General features: G+C 42.0%; 1 protein-coding gene and 1 long non-coding RNA gene across 3 annotated transcripts; one reads left to right on the top strand and one right to left on the bottom strand.

The window, feature by feature from the left end:
* Window positions 1-1,513: 1,513 nt before the first annotated feature.
* On the bottom strand, window positions 1,514-6,132 carry hoxc1a (homeobox C1a). The gene is made up of 2 exons (XM_012841671.3): window positions 5,252-6,132; window positions 1,514-2,161 (listed from the first exon to the last, which is right to left on the bottom strand). Exons 1-2 carry the CDS (start codon window positions 5,892-5,894, stop codon window positions 1,809-1,811), a joined length of 996 nt encoding a protein of 331 aa, XP_012697125.2. The 5' UTR covers window positions 5,895-6,132; the 3' UTR covers window positions 1,514-1,808.
* Window positions 3,708-10,453, top strand: LOC116220276. Of its 2 annotated transcripts, none has more exons than XR_004163536.2 (3): window positions 3,708-4,754; window positions 9,220-9,310; window positions 9,479-10,453. It is a non-coding gene; the product is annotated as an uncharacterized LOC116220276 (long non-coding RNA). The 2 variants fall into 2 exon arrangements; XR_004163535.1 differs by lacking the exon at window positions 3,708-4,754 and adding an exon at window positions 5,530-5,607.
* Window positions 10,454-14,334: the final 3,881 nt, after the last annotated feature.

A 14,334-nucleotide genomic window follows, 5' to 3' on the forward strand; every position in this document is an offset into this window, starting at 1 on the left:
TTAGGAGTAGGCAGAGCGAACAGGGTGGGATTCCAAGCACTGGGGAGGGCAGGTCACATGGAGGCGTACAGTCAGACGAAGCAGATATATCTGGGGATGATAGTGAGGCTATTCAGAGGCCCGCCAGACCCCAGAGAAGCACCAGAGGTCAGCTCCCTAGCAGGTTTAAAGATTTTGTACCCAAATGAGTGTTCAAATGTTTGTTTTGTGTATGGGTAATGATTTCATGTAATGTGTGTGATGTTGAAGTTGTGTTTATATGCTGAAAGTTATGTGTGTACTTCTGTTATTGTTGTAAGAAAAAAAAAAAAAAAAAAGAGAGCATGGACTCTTGGACTCTCATGGACTACCAAGGGACCCCAACTTGTGGAGAGGTCTGTGATGTGGCAGGGTTTGAAAGGGGGGAATGTAGGGGTACACCCAGAGTGTGGACATATTTCTGTATGCCGCCCCTGCGATTACGTTGGGACGTCAATCATAAGTTCCACAACATATAGCACCACAGAACTTGGCCGTAGGTTCAGCCAATCAGTGCCTGGAAAGGTGGTGCACTGGCTAATGGAGAGAGAGGAGGGGGCGGGACAAGCGGGAGACGGAGAATGACGAGAGAGAAGATGGCGGCGCCCGTAGAGCTCCCACGTTATTGTGAGTGAATAACAGCAATATAAGTCAGTTAATTGTAAGTTTAGCTCTAAGTGTATTAAGTTTGTTAGTGTCCGTGTTACGGAATAATTACGGTTGGAGTGAAGAAGGAGTCTACACCACCAGCACTGAAGATCACCCGGTGTCGCTGTCAAAAAAGTATAGCACGTTGTAGTGTGAGGCGGAATGCCCTCGCTAGTTAGTGAAGTGTTAAACATTTAGAAACAAGCTCGTCGCCAACGTCGGAGACTTCACCAGGCCAGGGAACTTGGACAGCTAGCCGTTTCGCCACTACAGCCCTTGATGTGCCCGCAGCTCACTTGCCCTCTCTCTCTCCCTCTCCCACGCCACTGACAGACGGTGTGGTTGCGTGAGTATTACCCTGCCACATGTGACTCCATATTGTCAACGAGCAGCAAAGTGTCCGGGACGGTAATGTCCGATTTGGGAACAGTTCAATACACTTTGAGGACCGTGGCTCGACCATTTTGAACTGAACGTGCAAAACAGTGAACTGCAGTGAACATCATACTGAATGTGGAAAACATTGGACTTTGATTGTGAAATATGTTTATTGTGCAAAACGATCTTCTGTTATGGGTTTGAATGATGTAATTGTATGTCTTTGCATTTAATTTAGTTATTAACACAGTGGATTCAGTGTATGTTGGCACGGGGCATTGGTATTTTGTGTTCTGGTTATTGTGCCTTTTTTTAGTTAGACGAACTCACCGGTGAGTAGGACAGGTGTGTCTGTTAGAGTATTGTCATGAGCAGGGTGGGAAGTGTTTCAGTGTGAAATAATTGTTCTAAACTAATTAAATAATACATTTAATGTAACTTTTTCCTATGGTTAGTTCCACCTGTTACACATAACAAAACTTTTAATTTAAATTATAAAATATCCATAAATAAATGACACTCTGAAATGCAACATAGGTTGATCAACTTCTAAGAATAATAAATAGCAATACATTAAATATTCTCTGTAAATACATTTTTAAAGTGCACTTGCAAAAAATGGCTACTTAATTCAGTGCCCGCACAGACACATATGAACCCTGTATTTCCAAAAGCACTAGAGTTAAGAACGGTTGCAACTCCATTGTCGAGCTCAGGTGATGTAGCCTGTTGGCAAAGCCCTGTCTCAAGAGGGGAACAACTGGCTAACGTGTTTGGAGAGCTGTCCTTTCTGGAGCAGACGCGTGTCCTGGTCCGGGGACGATGCCCTCTCGCTGCAGTTTCTTCTGCTTCATGCGTCTGTTCTGAAACCAAATTTTCACCTGAGTCTCACTCAGCTGGAGGCTGTTGGCGATCTCCACCCGCCGGGCCCGCGTCAGATATTTGTTGAAGTGAAACTCTTTTTCCAGCTCGGTCAGCTGTTTGGTGCTGAAGTTAGTCCGCGGCACTCCGTTGGCAGTCGGCTGGCCGTGTATGATGTCCTCGCTTTGGTCACAACCGCTGGACATTCGGTGTTCCGTTGCAAAATAATTTTCACCACAAGGCATCTGCATTTTAGCTGAAATAACAATATCCAAATTAATTAAAGGAAAACATTTTGAATGGATTGATTAAAGAAATAATCACAATATGAAAAAACAAGCTGTTGTAGAATGAAAAGTCTCAAAGTTAAAAGGTTACGGTAGTAGACAGCCAAATGCCGAAAACAGAGCAAAGTTATAAGGCTTCGGGCATGATTTCATTACATTTTCACTTAGCATGAACACCTATGTATCTCTTTTATGATCTTCAATTCATTTTTGGCATAATTCATGCATCACAATGGCCTATCTTTCAACTCTTGTCGAACTGATTTAGCTCCACTACCAAACCACTCCAGTTGGATTCAATACTGAGCAGCCTGTAGACTATAATGCATAGATGCATGTGAAGGTCTAAAGTATTTTAACAGAAAATGAATTTGACATTGTACTTAACACTGGCAACAAACTAGCCTACTGTAAACCCATTATATTGTCATTAGTCTTTTTTCATTTGTTTAAAGCACTTCAGTGGATGAAATCAAACCACGGATTCTATATCTTCATTTCTGATGTAAGGCTGGAGGTATGTGGTCATTTAACATTGCAAATGGTAAATGGTCTTCACTTTCCTGCTGCGGTCGAAGGAGATCCATGTTCCATGTTTATTTAGTAGAACTAGAATAAGATGAGTTATTGAACCTGTGTAGCTCTTTGTCTATTAATGTATTAAATATTAATGATCAGTGAAAGTTCTTTTACAGCAACCATATCCATTACAGGTCAGAATTTAGTACATTACAAAAGTTTCAAACTGATTCATTGGGCTGGATAAGATGGGTAACTATTTGAAGAGGCTGAGGTTAAATTAAACACTGCTTTTCAAAAGAACATTTGGATGGAAGTACCAGTAGGTGCATGCATAGCTTGCAGCATAACAAATGCTTGTGTTGCACGTTTAAATATTTGATGCAGTCTCTAGAATATGCCATTTCCTTTTCTGCATCCATTAATGATGACATCATTAACACAGCTCCAGGCTGGAGGTAGTGCTAAAGCCGGAGTCAACGCAGACACTACCAAACCTTCAATCCCAAAGCTGATATTATGATTTTATGATCAAATAAAGACAGAGCTTCCAAGCTTTATTGAGCTTCCAATAAACCACTGAACCCATATATTCTTAGACCTACAGCTTTGATTTATTTAAATATCCATATGCTTGCTTTAAATATCTAATATATATATAATTATTTATATATAATTTATATGTCAAGATTAATTCCAGACAAAGGGTCACCCCATCTGCCAGTAAAGAAGTCAAATTCACCACATCCACTGGATGGAGGAAAATATGGAGATAACCGTAGAAAAGTTTCATCAAGTAATCAGGAAATTGCCCTTTAAAATGGGCAAACTTTACTTTTTAGCTGATAAATTAGCTCTAAGATAATACACCCAATCAAACTAAAATACATGAGGAATGATTCCTGCACTCGGCGGAGAGGGCCAGCTCACCAGGGGAACGGCGAGGCCTGTGAAGCCGAGTCGAGTGAGAGGAGAGATAAGGGGGATCGATACGCATTGTCTCGGCCATCTGGGCATCCAGCCCGCTGTAATTCAGGTGCTGTCAGACCCTAATTGAAGAATGACACACTGGGAATAGCTACACTGTACCAAAAGATCAAGTTACAGGAGAGCAAGTGCAGAGCCTTTACCCATGCCTAAATATGCGGTAGACATACTGTCTACACACACTTTGATAAATAACATTCAGAGCTACTGTCTCGGTGTACTCATCATAGCTAGCAGTATGGATTGGCAACGGAGTTAAATTCACCCACTACCTGGTGTTTGTTCTCTCCACACACTAAGGTCACATATGTGAATAAATAGGCTTTGAATGGAATCTAATGATGGGGTTAGTGATGTCACTATAATGAGTGCATGGGGTGTCTGTCTACTCACGGTACAGGTTGTGTTACGAAATAACAAGGAGAAGAGCAGATAGACAAACCAAGAAGAGGGAAGGAGAAATAGGGGTTTTCTAATCATGTTTTGAACACTTCTTATGTAATTATTCCCCTGTATCCTTTGCTAGCTAGTGATTACTATCCTTCATACAATCCTGCACTGAGAGAAAATATGGATAACGCAGATATAGGCCAACAGTGGTTGAAACTGCAAAGTCTGTGCAGTTCTTTTTTTTCTTTCTTTCTTTTTTTTTACCATACTGGAGTATTGTTGTGGATAAGACCATTTCAAACGATTTCCTTTTTATTGTGAAAACACTGGAATAGTTGGTGGATTGTTTTCTTTACCCTACTTGCCTGGAGGCTATGTGGAATATCCCACTCTTGATATACTCAGAGGGGGATTTAGCTAATGGTAGAAAGAAACGATGTAAATACTATTGTTGTTATCTACTTAGGCTACGTTTGATAGTATAAGATTTGACGGGATTTATACATTTAAAACAAGACCATTTCCATTATCATTCCACACAGCTGCTAATAAGATTTTATTTTCGGAAAAGGTGAGGGAGATTTGCAGCGTTCAACCTGTAGGGGAGCTGGTTCCCAAAAGGATGCCATATGGACTCATGAGGAACTTGGAGGTTACACTACTACTGTAAGTGAAGTTACTTACTGTTTAATTTTGGTTGCAAGTAAAATGGTATTTTCTTGTTCAGGGCATTTTCAGTGGACTTCTATGATCCATCGGTTTGTTTGTATTGCAGTAGTTTGGAGCTCAAGGGAATATCAACCAGCGCACACAGCCCATTGTGCATGAGAGTTTTAATCCAACTTTCATGTTTATGCCGGCCTAGATAAAACACTGAAGCGAGAGATATTTATTTCAGTGTCTGTGATAACTTGTAGTCCGTTTTGTGTCGTTGGTACGTATATCGTTCACTTGGAAAATCAGGGTAGCCTATGCTTTACATCGCGGTTATTTTGCTGAACGTTATCATCTTGTAGCGTTCACTATGTCAAAGGAGTTTAATAAATACTGTGAGCACAAAATCATCTTCATAGAATCGTTTCATTCAGAGGAATGGAGTGGATAAAACAACGTCGAAGTAATATGACCTCACAGGCAGAAGTTTGAAGAACTTTTCAACTCACCCATCCGGGGTTGGCTTCTCTTAACCTTCATCCACTCAAATGTTTTACCGCCATAACTGGAATCTGGCATCTTTTCAACGATATTTTGAAAAGTGTGGTTGCCCTTAACAGCGAGGTGAAATCTTGGCCCGTTGTTCTTGTACATTTCAATGCAGGCGTTAAGTGGCCCCGGCTCGGTAAATGCCTCGGTGAAAGTCCTTGAAGTGTCTGTGGAGTGCGAGTAACCGGCATCGAGCGCCTGCGTCTGAGCACCGAAGGGGGACGAGGGGAGACGCGGATGCTGAGGACGGATAGATGTCACAGACAAGCCGTCATTTTGAAAGAGGTTGAACACATCACTGGTGTCGCCGGAGAAAGTTGAGTAACAATACTGTGAGCATTCTCGCTCAACTTCCACAAGTCCCTCGCCGCCTCCGCTAACCTGTGGGTTAGTCCTTGTGTTCAAATCTTCAAGTTTACTCTCCGTCAAACGGTGGCCTGTACTTTCCGAGCCATTTGCTCCGCTGTGAATTAATTCTTCTAAAGAATTCATAATCGGGTTTCTTCTACATTCTCCTTTATTGTAGTTGCACTCAGAGCCTGGCCTCACGGGCACCGTAGACCCAGCGATTATGGATCGTGGCTTAACCCTGGATAAGGACATGCCTCGCAGAAAGATTCGATCTGAGATTGATGGGGATGACGTGCCCTCTCAGTCTTGGCCAATAGGTGGACATCCCCCTCATCCAAAACAGCAGGGCACATAGCACCGATGAACTGCCAGCATACGCATTGTATAAGGCGTTTTTCAGTCCATTACTTGGTCTTTCAAAATCAACATACTTTAAATGTGTGTACATGTAGCCTATGCACACACATATAGATACCACTACAAGCTTTGACTGCAGGCCGGAAATGAATTAAGTCTGAGCAATAGTCTTTAGTCTTGATGTCTGCATGGTCATTTTATCCTAGCTCCCATTTAAGTTAACTAAGTACATTTGAAAATGCAACAGTAAATGTTTATGCATTTACCTAGTACAGGGTAACTATGATACTTCCCCAATTCTAAGTACACCACTGGACTGACCAGCTGAGACAGAAGCCTTTGAGTGTAAGTTAATGTGACCAGCAATATGGTCCAAAAGCAGCCTTTTACAATACTACAATACAATACATACTTAGGCCTAATCATTTTTTTCCTCAGCTTTATTTTTCTATTTGGAATTTAGTGATCACACTTGCATTTCTGGAAATGTTACAACACTGTTTTTGCTCAACAAGACTCGTATTCGATCATCTTAGAATAAACCCTGATATATTTCACAGTGGGTCTTGAATTGTTGTGGGGTAGCCTAAAATTTTCCGTCGGCAGTCAAAAGCACCACATGGACAGGGGCCTGAAAGTGCGGGTCGATGCGAGATATTACCATTGGAGGCAGCAGGCTACCAGTCGTGGACTGCAGTTTTAGCACCAACAGCCTGTTTCTGTTATGCTACTCCAACAACTTGATACATGCAAGCGGGGAGAAGTAGCCTGCACCAATCTGATGGAGTTGTTAATCGATATGACTTGAAGAGTGATGCGGGCTGTATCACCAAATTTTACCTTCTTGTTTTCGTATCGGCTGAAAAGGTTTTGTCAGACCACAACGGGGTTTTCCGAAGACTTAAAATGAGGGATGTATTAGCCTACAAGGATAAACTGCTTTATGCTGCCGATACCTTTCTGGTTGTGTTCCCATTTTTTGAGTCTTACGCCTTGACAGCATTATAGTTTAAGGCTCTACCAAGTTGGAATGACTCGGTGATAGGCTATACGCAGTAGGCTACAATGTCAGAGACCCTTTCTCATTTTATGCACGTGTGTGTGTGGATCAGCCTGTCTTATACAAACAAAACCTACAGGCCTCAAGTTGATGCAGGGGTAGTATAGAAAACGTCTGTTTCATTTCAAATAACCTGCGCTCATTTGTTTCTGTTGCGTTCAAGTAAAGCCGACTCCCTTTTGACCAAAGGTCGAAGAACAGCTGTTGTCTCGGGGTTCACCGGCAGGTCATGTTAAACCGACAATAGTCTACAGGCAAACAGAACCAGAGGCAGTTTTGCTTTGAGAATATTTTAATTTCCCCGACACACTATCCAAACATAAATAGTGTACAGAATTAAAGTTATTATTCATTTGTATTGTGCGCAGACTTTGTCACAAGACTCATTTTAAAATGGTCATTTGAGAAAGTTAAGCCTACTTGTCCAATAATACAAAATTCAGTGATTTTATTCTATACCTAGACAACTGGCCACAATGAATGTTTCACATAATCATTATTGAACCCTGTTGGAAAAGCTTTATACCTATATCAGGTGGTGCGAATATTGCAGTGCACAAATCACAAATGTTTTTAAGAAATGGTGTACATTTCAACAGATTTACTATTTCAGGAAATTAAATATTATTAAAGACAATTACACAATGACTGAATTTACTGTTATTCAACATTATGTGTGTATGCTGTGTATGTACTGTGTACTGAACGATGACAGGCACACAAACACAATTTACCATACCAATAAAAATGGTTATGGTGTTCATGTTAAACCTTTAACCCGTGGTTTTTACAGTAATGATATAAAATAAAGTGCTTTTCTCTGTAATTTAGACATCTTAAAAGCCCTACATTTCTGTTTATTGTTATGGGTATTTGTTGAGGCATAGCAGTAACACCATTAATTACTATTATTGCAATAATATAACATCCTCCAAAACAAGAGTGTTAACAGAAAGGAGTAAATGTTTGGGTGGAATCCTTTTGTCACACACTAATAAAGGGTTTTTACTGTAGCTCTGAAGTGATTAAAAAACAATTGCACATAATCAACAACATATCAGGGTGTTCTTACAAGCCCAGAAATATGGCCCCAGCTGTGGAAAGTTAATGGGATTCTACAGGCTAGCGATGTGCTGAATGACTGAGAGCAATATATCCCTTCCCTGGGTGCATTTGCATGGCGCACTGATCCATCTTCATGTCAGCGGGCAGGGTTACCCAGGGTTCACACGCTCGCTTGTTTCTCTCCTCACCGCTCAATAAATAAATCTCTGCAGCTTTCTGTTTACCACCGGAATATAAATTTGTTTGCAGTCGATCGCAGACCTGTGTGAAGGCATTAGAAATTGTATTTCTGTAATGGCTTTCATCCTGGGGAAAAGGGGATGGGGAAGGGCGGTGGGGATCAAGGAGGAGGGGAGAATTAGAGGTGGAAGAGGTGGAGAGAGAGAGAGAGAGAGAGTGATAAAAAAAACAGGTGCATCTCTTCCTCACCTGTGTCTCCTATGCTAATACACCGTGATTATTGTCAGAAATAGCCTTTGGCCAGATTTAAAGTAAATTAAAACTAAATTTGAATATTTGCCCCTTCCCTCCCCCATTCTTGTTCCGTGTACCTGAGAGTGCTGCGGTTTATATTAGTCTCCCTGAGGTATCCTGAGTTTCCTGTTTCCCGGTCAAACACTTTGAAGTTCAGTGTAGCACAAACGTGCCGCCGCTTGTCAGTGCAGCACGGCAGTAGCAGGCATTTAGAGCGCGCACAGACCCCTGGGTAAAGTGCTTTTGGGGAGCTGGCAACTCCTCCTACTTAACAGCTTGTCTCCCAGCAATATGCATATTTGCCAGGACAGATGAGAAGGGAAATGGTCTGGGCCCATGTTCAGAATGAACAGATCAGATGGTCATTCCACCCCCACTTTTCTCTCTCTCTCTCTCTCTCTCTCTCTGTCTTTCTCCGTCTCTCTCTCTCTCTCTCTCTCTCTCTCTCTCTCTCTCTCTCCGTCTTTCAACTGGGGCAAAATCCAACCAATACCTCACTAACTCCATTTTGATCACCATCCAATGTAAAGGCTGCCAGATGCTGTTAACACATTGGCAGCGGTGGGAAACGTATAAACACCCTGCCCACCGGTGTAATTGTGCTTCTTTGCCTCTCCACAGGAACATGCCCCTCCGCTCCCTGTCTGCACCTGGAGGCAAGCTCTCAGCGCCCCGATATTGCCATCGTCCTCCTCGCCTTGCACTTGGGGTGGTATGTAAAAGAGAAGGCTGTTGTGAGAGAGGGTTGTGGTATCATATCGATGGTTAGTGTTGACCTCTGCCCTTAGTGACAGAGATGTAAAATGATGTCCCTGCCGATGACACGTGGCCCTTGTTTAACCCTCTAAGGTTGTCGGGACTAATTATTCCTCATCTTCAGGGCCCCGATGCCGTGGCTGGGAGTGACGCCACTTTGACAGATGACTGTCACCAGCACCCTGAAAGGTCACAGCCGCTAATGCAGTGCAGAGCCTGTCGCTGATGATGGCTTGAGGCCAGGCAATCTATGTACTTGCACCCGGCTGACACTTCATCAAAAGGAGAGCACACATACGTCAGCCAGAGATGCTACCGGCCTGCAGAGTGTCAGAGAAAGTCGGGGAGTGAAAACAGAGAAGATAACTGGCCCAGACTTAAGTGCCTGGAAGATAACATTGAGACTGTAATAATAGCTGATAATAGTTGCCACATATAGTCGTTCCTCTGAGGGCTTTATTTCAGGAAACAAAACCTTAATATCTAAAAAAAAAAAGTAGATGGCTTCTCATTACCAGTACGAATGAATGCAAGGAGCTGATGAAAACTGGCTCATTTTATGTGACATGACATAGAAAAACGGAGGCTAATGGTGTGTAATTAATACCTTCTCACCAAGCTCACAGTAGGCCTGTACAGTGTCTGATCATACCAGTCTGTCCATTGGCATTGAAGAGTGTTACTTATCCAGGAATATGAATGCCAGCGCTCCGGCATCTAGCAGGAGTCAGGGGAGGCACAGCAGGCTCTAGCCCAAACAGAGTGACAATGAGCCATCAGTCATATTGCCACGAGTGGTTGCATACACCACCCTGTTTCCGGAGGCTTCCTTACTGTGGGGAAATTAGCAGGGTTAAAGAATACCGCAGGAAGGAGTGCTTGTGTCATCACAACGCCATATGCCTTTTTTTGTTCTTTGTGCACCTTTAGTAGTCACTGTAAAAGTGCTGGGAAATTGCCTTTGTCAGATACTAGTACAATTGTAAAGTTGAGTTATGTGAATGAATCAGTATGTGTGTCAAGTACGTTGCTGACGTTGAGTAAAAGTCCAGTATTACACATATAGCCATTATTAAATAATGAGGAAACCCATTCCTTAGTAAGTTGTTTTTGTCATTGATATTCAGTAACTTGAGGCCAGATTCAAATCCAGTTTAACAGCAGGCTCGGGCTGCACTCTCTGTCTATGGCACCTCTGATATTTGTCTTTCCTTATTTATTCCACTTAATGCCACCAGTCACCTTTAGCTCGGTTTCATTCAGATGCCATTGATCTTGATAATGCAGTGCTTTAGTGGGACGGTAACAGTAGTACATGATGCAGGAAGTCAAATACGCCAGATGGATGAGTCCTCGCAGGTGAGTTATGATTCATCCACCTGAGTGATGCTCGCGTTGGGTTCTACACGACTGCGCTGACAAATAAATAAAACCCATAAAGGTGACACTGGAAAATGATACTTAACAATCCTTGGGAGAAACATATAGCCTCAGCTCCTGAGAGAAGAACAGAGCTATATTTGACCAGTGTGTGTGTGTGTGTGTGTGTGTGTGTGTGTGTCTGTGTGTGTGTGTGTGTGTGTGTGTGTGTGTGTGTGTGTGTGAGAGAGAGATAAATGTTAATGTTAAGGATGTCTAATGTCAAAAGGTCATAGACAAAGTGTCATCATTTTTTTATTTCCTTTAGGGGCCAGTCATTGTGCTTGTTTTAATACCTTAATGAAATAGCTGAAATGGCCATTGAGAGTAGGAAAAGGAACGCTGTTTTTACAAAATAGCGCACCAGGCCGCAAAAGTAATGAAACGGTTGAATGAGTGGAGCCCCTCCTCAAACACATGTCCACAGTGACTCGGATTTTATCATGAGTTATTCCCCAATTTTCAAAATTGCAGTCTGTCATAAGACATTTCTGTAAAAAGGCACACATTTCCGACCCGTATGGACCATCTGCTTTTCTAATTGATTTGTACTCAAATTGATTGAATCTAATTTCCAGAACCTTAACCAGATTTTTGGGATAGCTAACTTAATCTGTGATGTAATATATGGGATGTGTACTTCAGGTCATATGGGCATGTGTGTAACAAGAAACCCTCTTTGTATTCCACTCTCCTCAAACGCACTAGAAATAAACAACGATATTACCTACTTGATCCTTTGTTAACAGCCGTATAACAGCACTCTCAAAGATATTTGATCTTCAGCATAGAGAGGAAAACAGGCCACTCCAGTTAGGATCCATTTAGATCACCTATACGGAGCTGCACAAGCGTACCTTGTGGGGCCAGTGGAAGTGGAACACATCCTTAGATGCTCACAGATTGCTTAATTGCACCCTTGACCTTGTATGCATGAAAGAATAGGTCTTTGTCTGTTAACTAGGACAAATACCAGGGAATCGCACGCCATTGTGATGCAGTTAGAAGGCCCTCGGTCACAGAGGTTTAGCACTCTCACGTGCACAGCTCATTTCACAGATAAATAAACACCGTGTAAGCATCTGTGAACACCATAATATTAGAACCACACAATTACCACAACACATGTTTACATAATGAACCTAAATACTGTATATCAATATAACAATATTCGCATGAAACACAGATAGTAATTTTGACTGCCCATATGAGAGGCATGAGTGGTTGAAAGGCTTGTTAAGACTGCAAGCAGTCTCTCAAAGGCAACATGAACACATATGATGACCCTAGTTACCAAATATCATTCTTTGATCACTGCAGGTGAAATCTGACTTAAAAACATCCTCACGTTGAGACGGTGCGCCTACAGTGACGGTGAGGATGCAGTATGTGGAGCAGAGATCATGTTGTTTGCTCTCTGTGGTTCTCAGTGTCTTAAAATAGGGAGCCTTATTGTGTGAGTGGCCAGCACAGCCTTTCTTCTCCTTTTCTTGAGTTCGTGTAACGCTCCGTAATGTGGTCATAAATCAAGCGGGGGTCAGCCAATGCACACAAGAATGTAAAGATTCCAATTCCAACTGCATCTATTTTCTCTGCTGTCTTTTTCAAGCCTCACTATAGTTTTTAGCACCCGCACTATGCTGTCTGAGAAATCTCTATTCCATCGAACTGCTTTAGAATTAACCTCCCTCCATCCTGTCTGTCTTCTGTCTTGAACGTTATGGTTAGGACACAATTCTGAAGTTGCATCCATGCCTCACATTTTATAGAGGTGTCCACCATAGACGTGCTTTAATGACATCCCCTTTTTTCACATTATATTTGCAGAAAATTACTGTACAGGTCATTACATTTTAAGAGGGCATACGCAACTCAATGGATACACTTGTCTGAATTCTACCTTCACCTGCTTAAGATTAAAAAGCCGGGTTGATGTACTGTAATGCATGAGGTACATTTTGTATGCATATACTCCAGAAATGATTCCCACGGCTTTGCAACTCACTGAACAAGTTGCATTAAGAAACACATTCTTATTTTTGGTTTGGTGAACAAAGGAATATGAAAAGGCTCCCGCTTAATGAAATACCCTCTTTAATATCCAGCGAGAGGAATTCAAGGGTAGATGCATTTCTAATGGTGGCGCAGAGAGGCCACCGGGAGGCCATCTCCTGCTTTGCATAAAGAACACAGCCATGCTGTGATGGATGATGATTCGCTTGTACTACAGAGCAGCAGCCGGGCATGCTTTTCACTGGCGGAGAATACAGCAGCCACACAGCAGAAACTGAGGTGACAAGGGGTTTAATTACACACACACGGACGCGACACTACATCTCAGCGTTTGAGGTCAGGATTGAAAGGTTTGGCCAAGCAAGCTCATGGGCCTACTGTTTGTTTAATGACACGAAAAGATGTAGTTTTTAAACGTGTCATCATCATCTTGGCTATCATATTGCTTTTTTGTGATATGTTTTCAGTCATGACCGTGTGACTGGAATATGTCAAATTCTTGCTTCATGAATCTAACATTTGAAAAGTACACCCAGCCAGAAAAAGAAACAGAAGAATCTGGTCTTTTCTAAGACATTTGATTTCAGTAGATTGCTAATCATTCGCTTGAAGTGGTGCAGTTGATTGTCTCTACCAACCCTTGTTGGTTAGAGAACTATTCTATCAGTTTACCAATTAATTGGTTTTATTGAAAAGGCCAAGCCACAGACTTTGCTTAATTGATGCTCCTGGTGTTATTCAACCCATGATCATTTATAGTAAATAATCCATAGCAATTTGTTTTTTACTTGCTTTAACAGCATCAATCATTCCTTTGTCCAATGATTTCAGGCATCATTATTGAGCTCTTTGAAATGACATTAATTAATCAGATAATTTGAAAATGAAAATAAATTTGCGACTTTTTTAACGGGGTAAAATGTCTATCCGCTAGATAGTATATAAAATGACAGGCGATGACATGCTAATTAAATTGAATTAATAAGCTTCGATAACAGCACTGCATGGCCACATTGCCAGCACTGAGTACGCCATGATAACAGAAAGCTATGTGGGGAAGACAATAGGCCTGTGCAGAGAAAGATGAGCAACCCAAACCTACGCGTCCCGACTTGTATTTGCTGCATTTGGGTCCCTGTGAAGGCAGAGCTGTGAAGGGCCAGAGGAGTGTCTTGGCAGCACTCTTGTCATCTCACCCAGCGGGCTGGAAGACTATGGTTGGAGAGCTGGAGAGGCTGCCGTGTCTTGATGATTAATGGAGGACGAGTTGGAGGCGGGGATGTGGGGAGGCATGTATGCACAGATTATGTTGTAAGAATACAAAGTACAATGGTGCTAAGCTTTGTAAAAAATCAGTTTACCTTCCCGTTCTTTGGATTTTCAGGTAATTATTTGTATGGTTTACTGGTTAATTGTAAGAGTGGCTTAACCAACCATCTCTGTGTGTATGCTCTGTTCTGTTGGTGGAAGCTCTACCCAGTGAAATTCAGTGAAGGGTGTTCAACACTGAAAATATATTACCAAACAGAATAAAAACCAAACAAATTA

The sequence above is a fragment of the Clupea harengus genome, chromosome 4, assembly GCF_900700415.2.
Source record: "Clupea harengus chromosome 4, Ch_v2.0.2, whole genome shotgun sequence".
Taxonomy (NCBI): Eukaryota; Metazoa; Chordata; class Actinopteri; order Clupeiformes; family Clupeidae; genus Clupea; species Clupea harengus.

What these genes read in the sequence shown, in the direction of transcription:
- hoxc1a (XM_012841671.3), bottom strand. Translation starts at nt 5,894, where the DNA reads ATGTCCTTATCCAGGGTTAAGCCACGATCCATAATCGCTGGGTCTACG. An exon ending in GAGAAGCCAACCCCGGATGG is followed by an intron (nt 2,162 to 5,251) that starts GTGAGTTGAAAA and finishes TTGTTATTTCAG; the next exon opens with CTAAAATGCAGATGCCTTGT.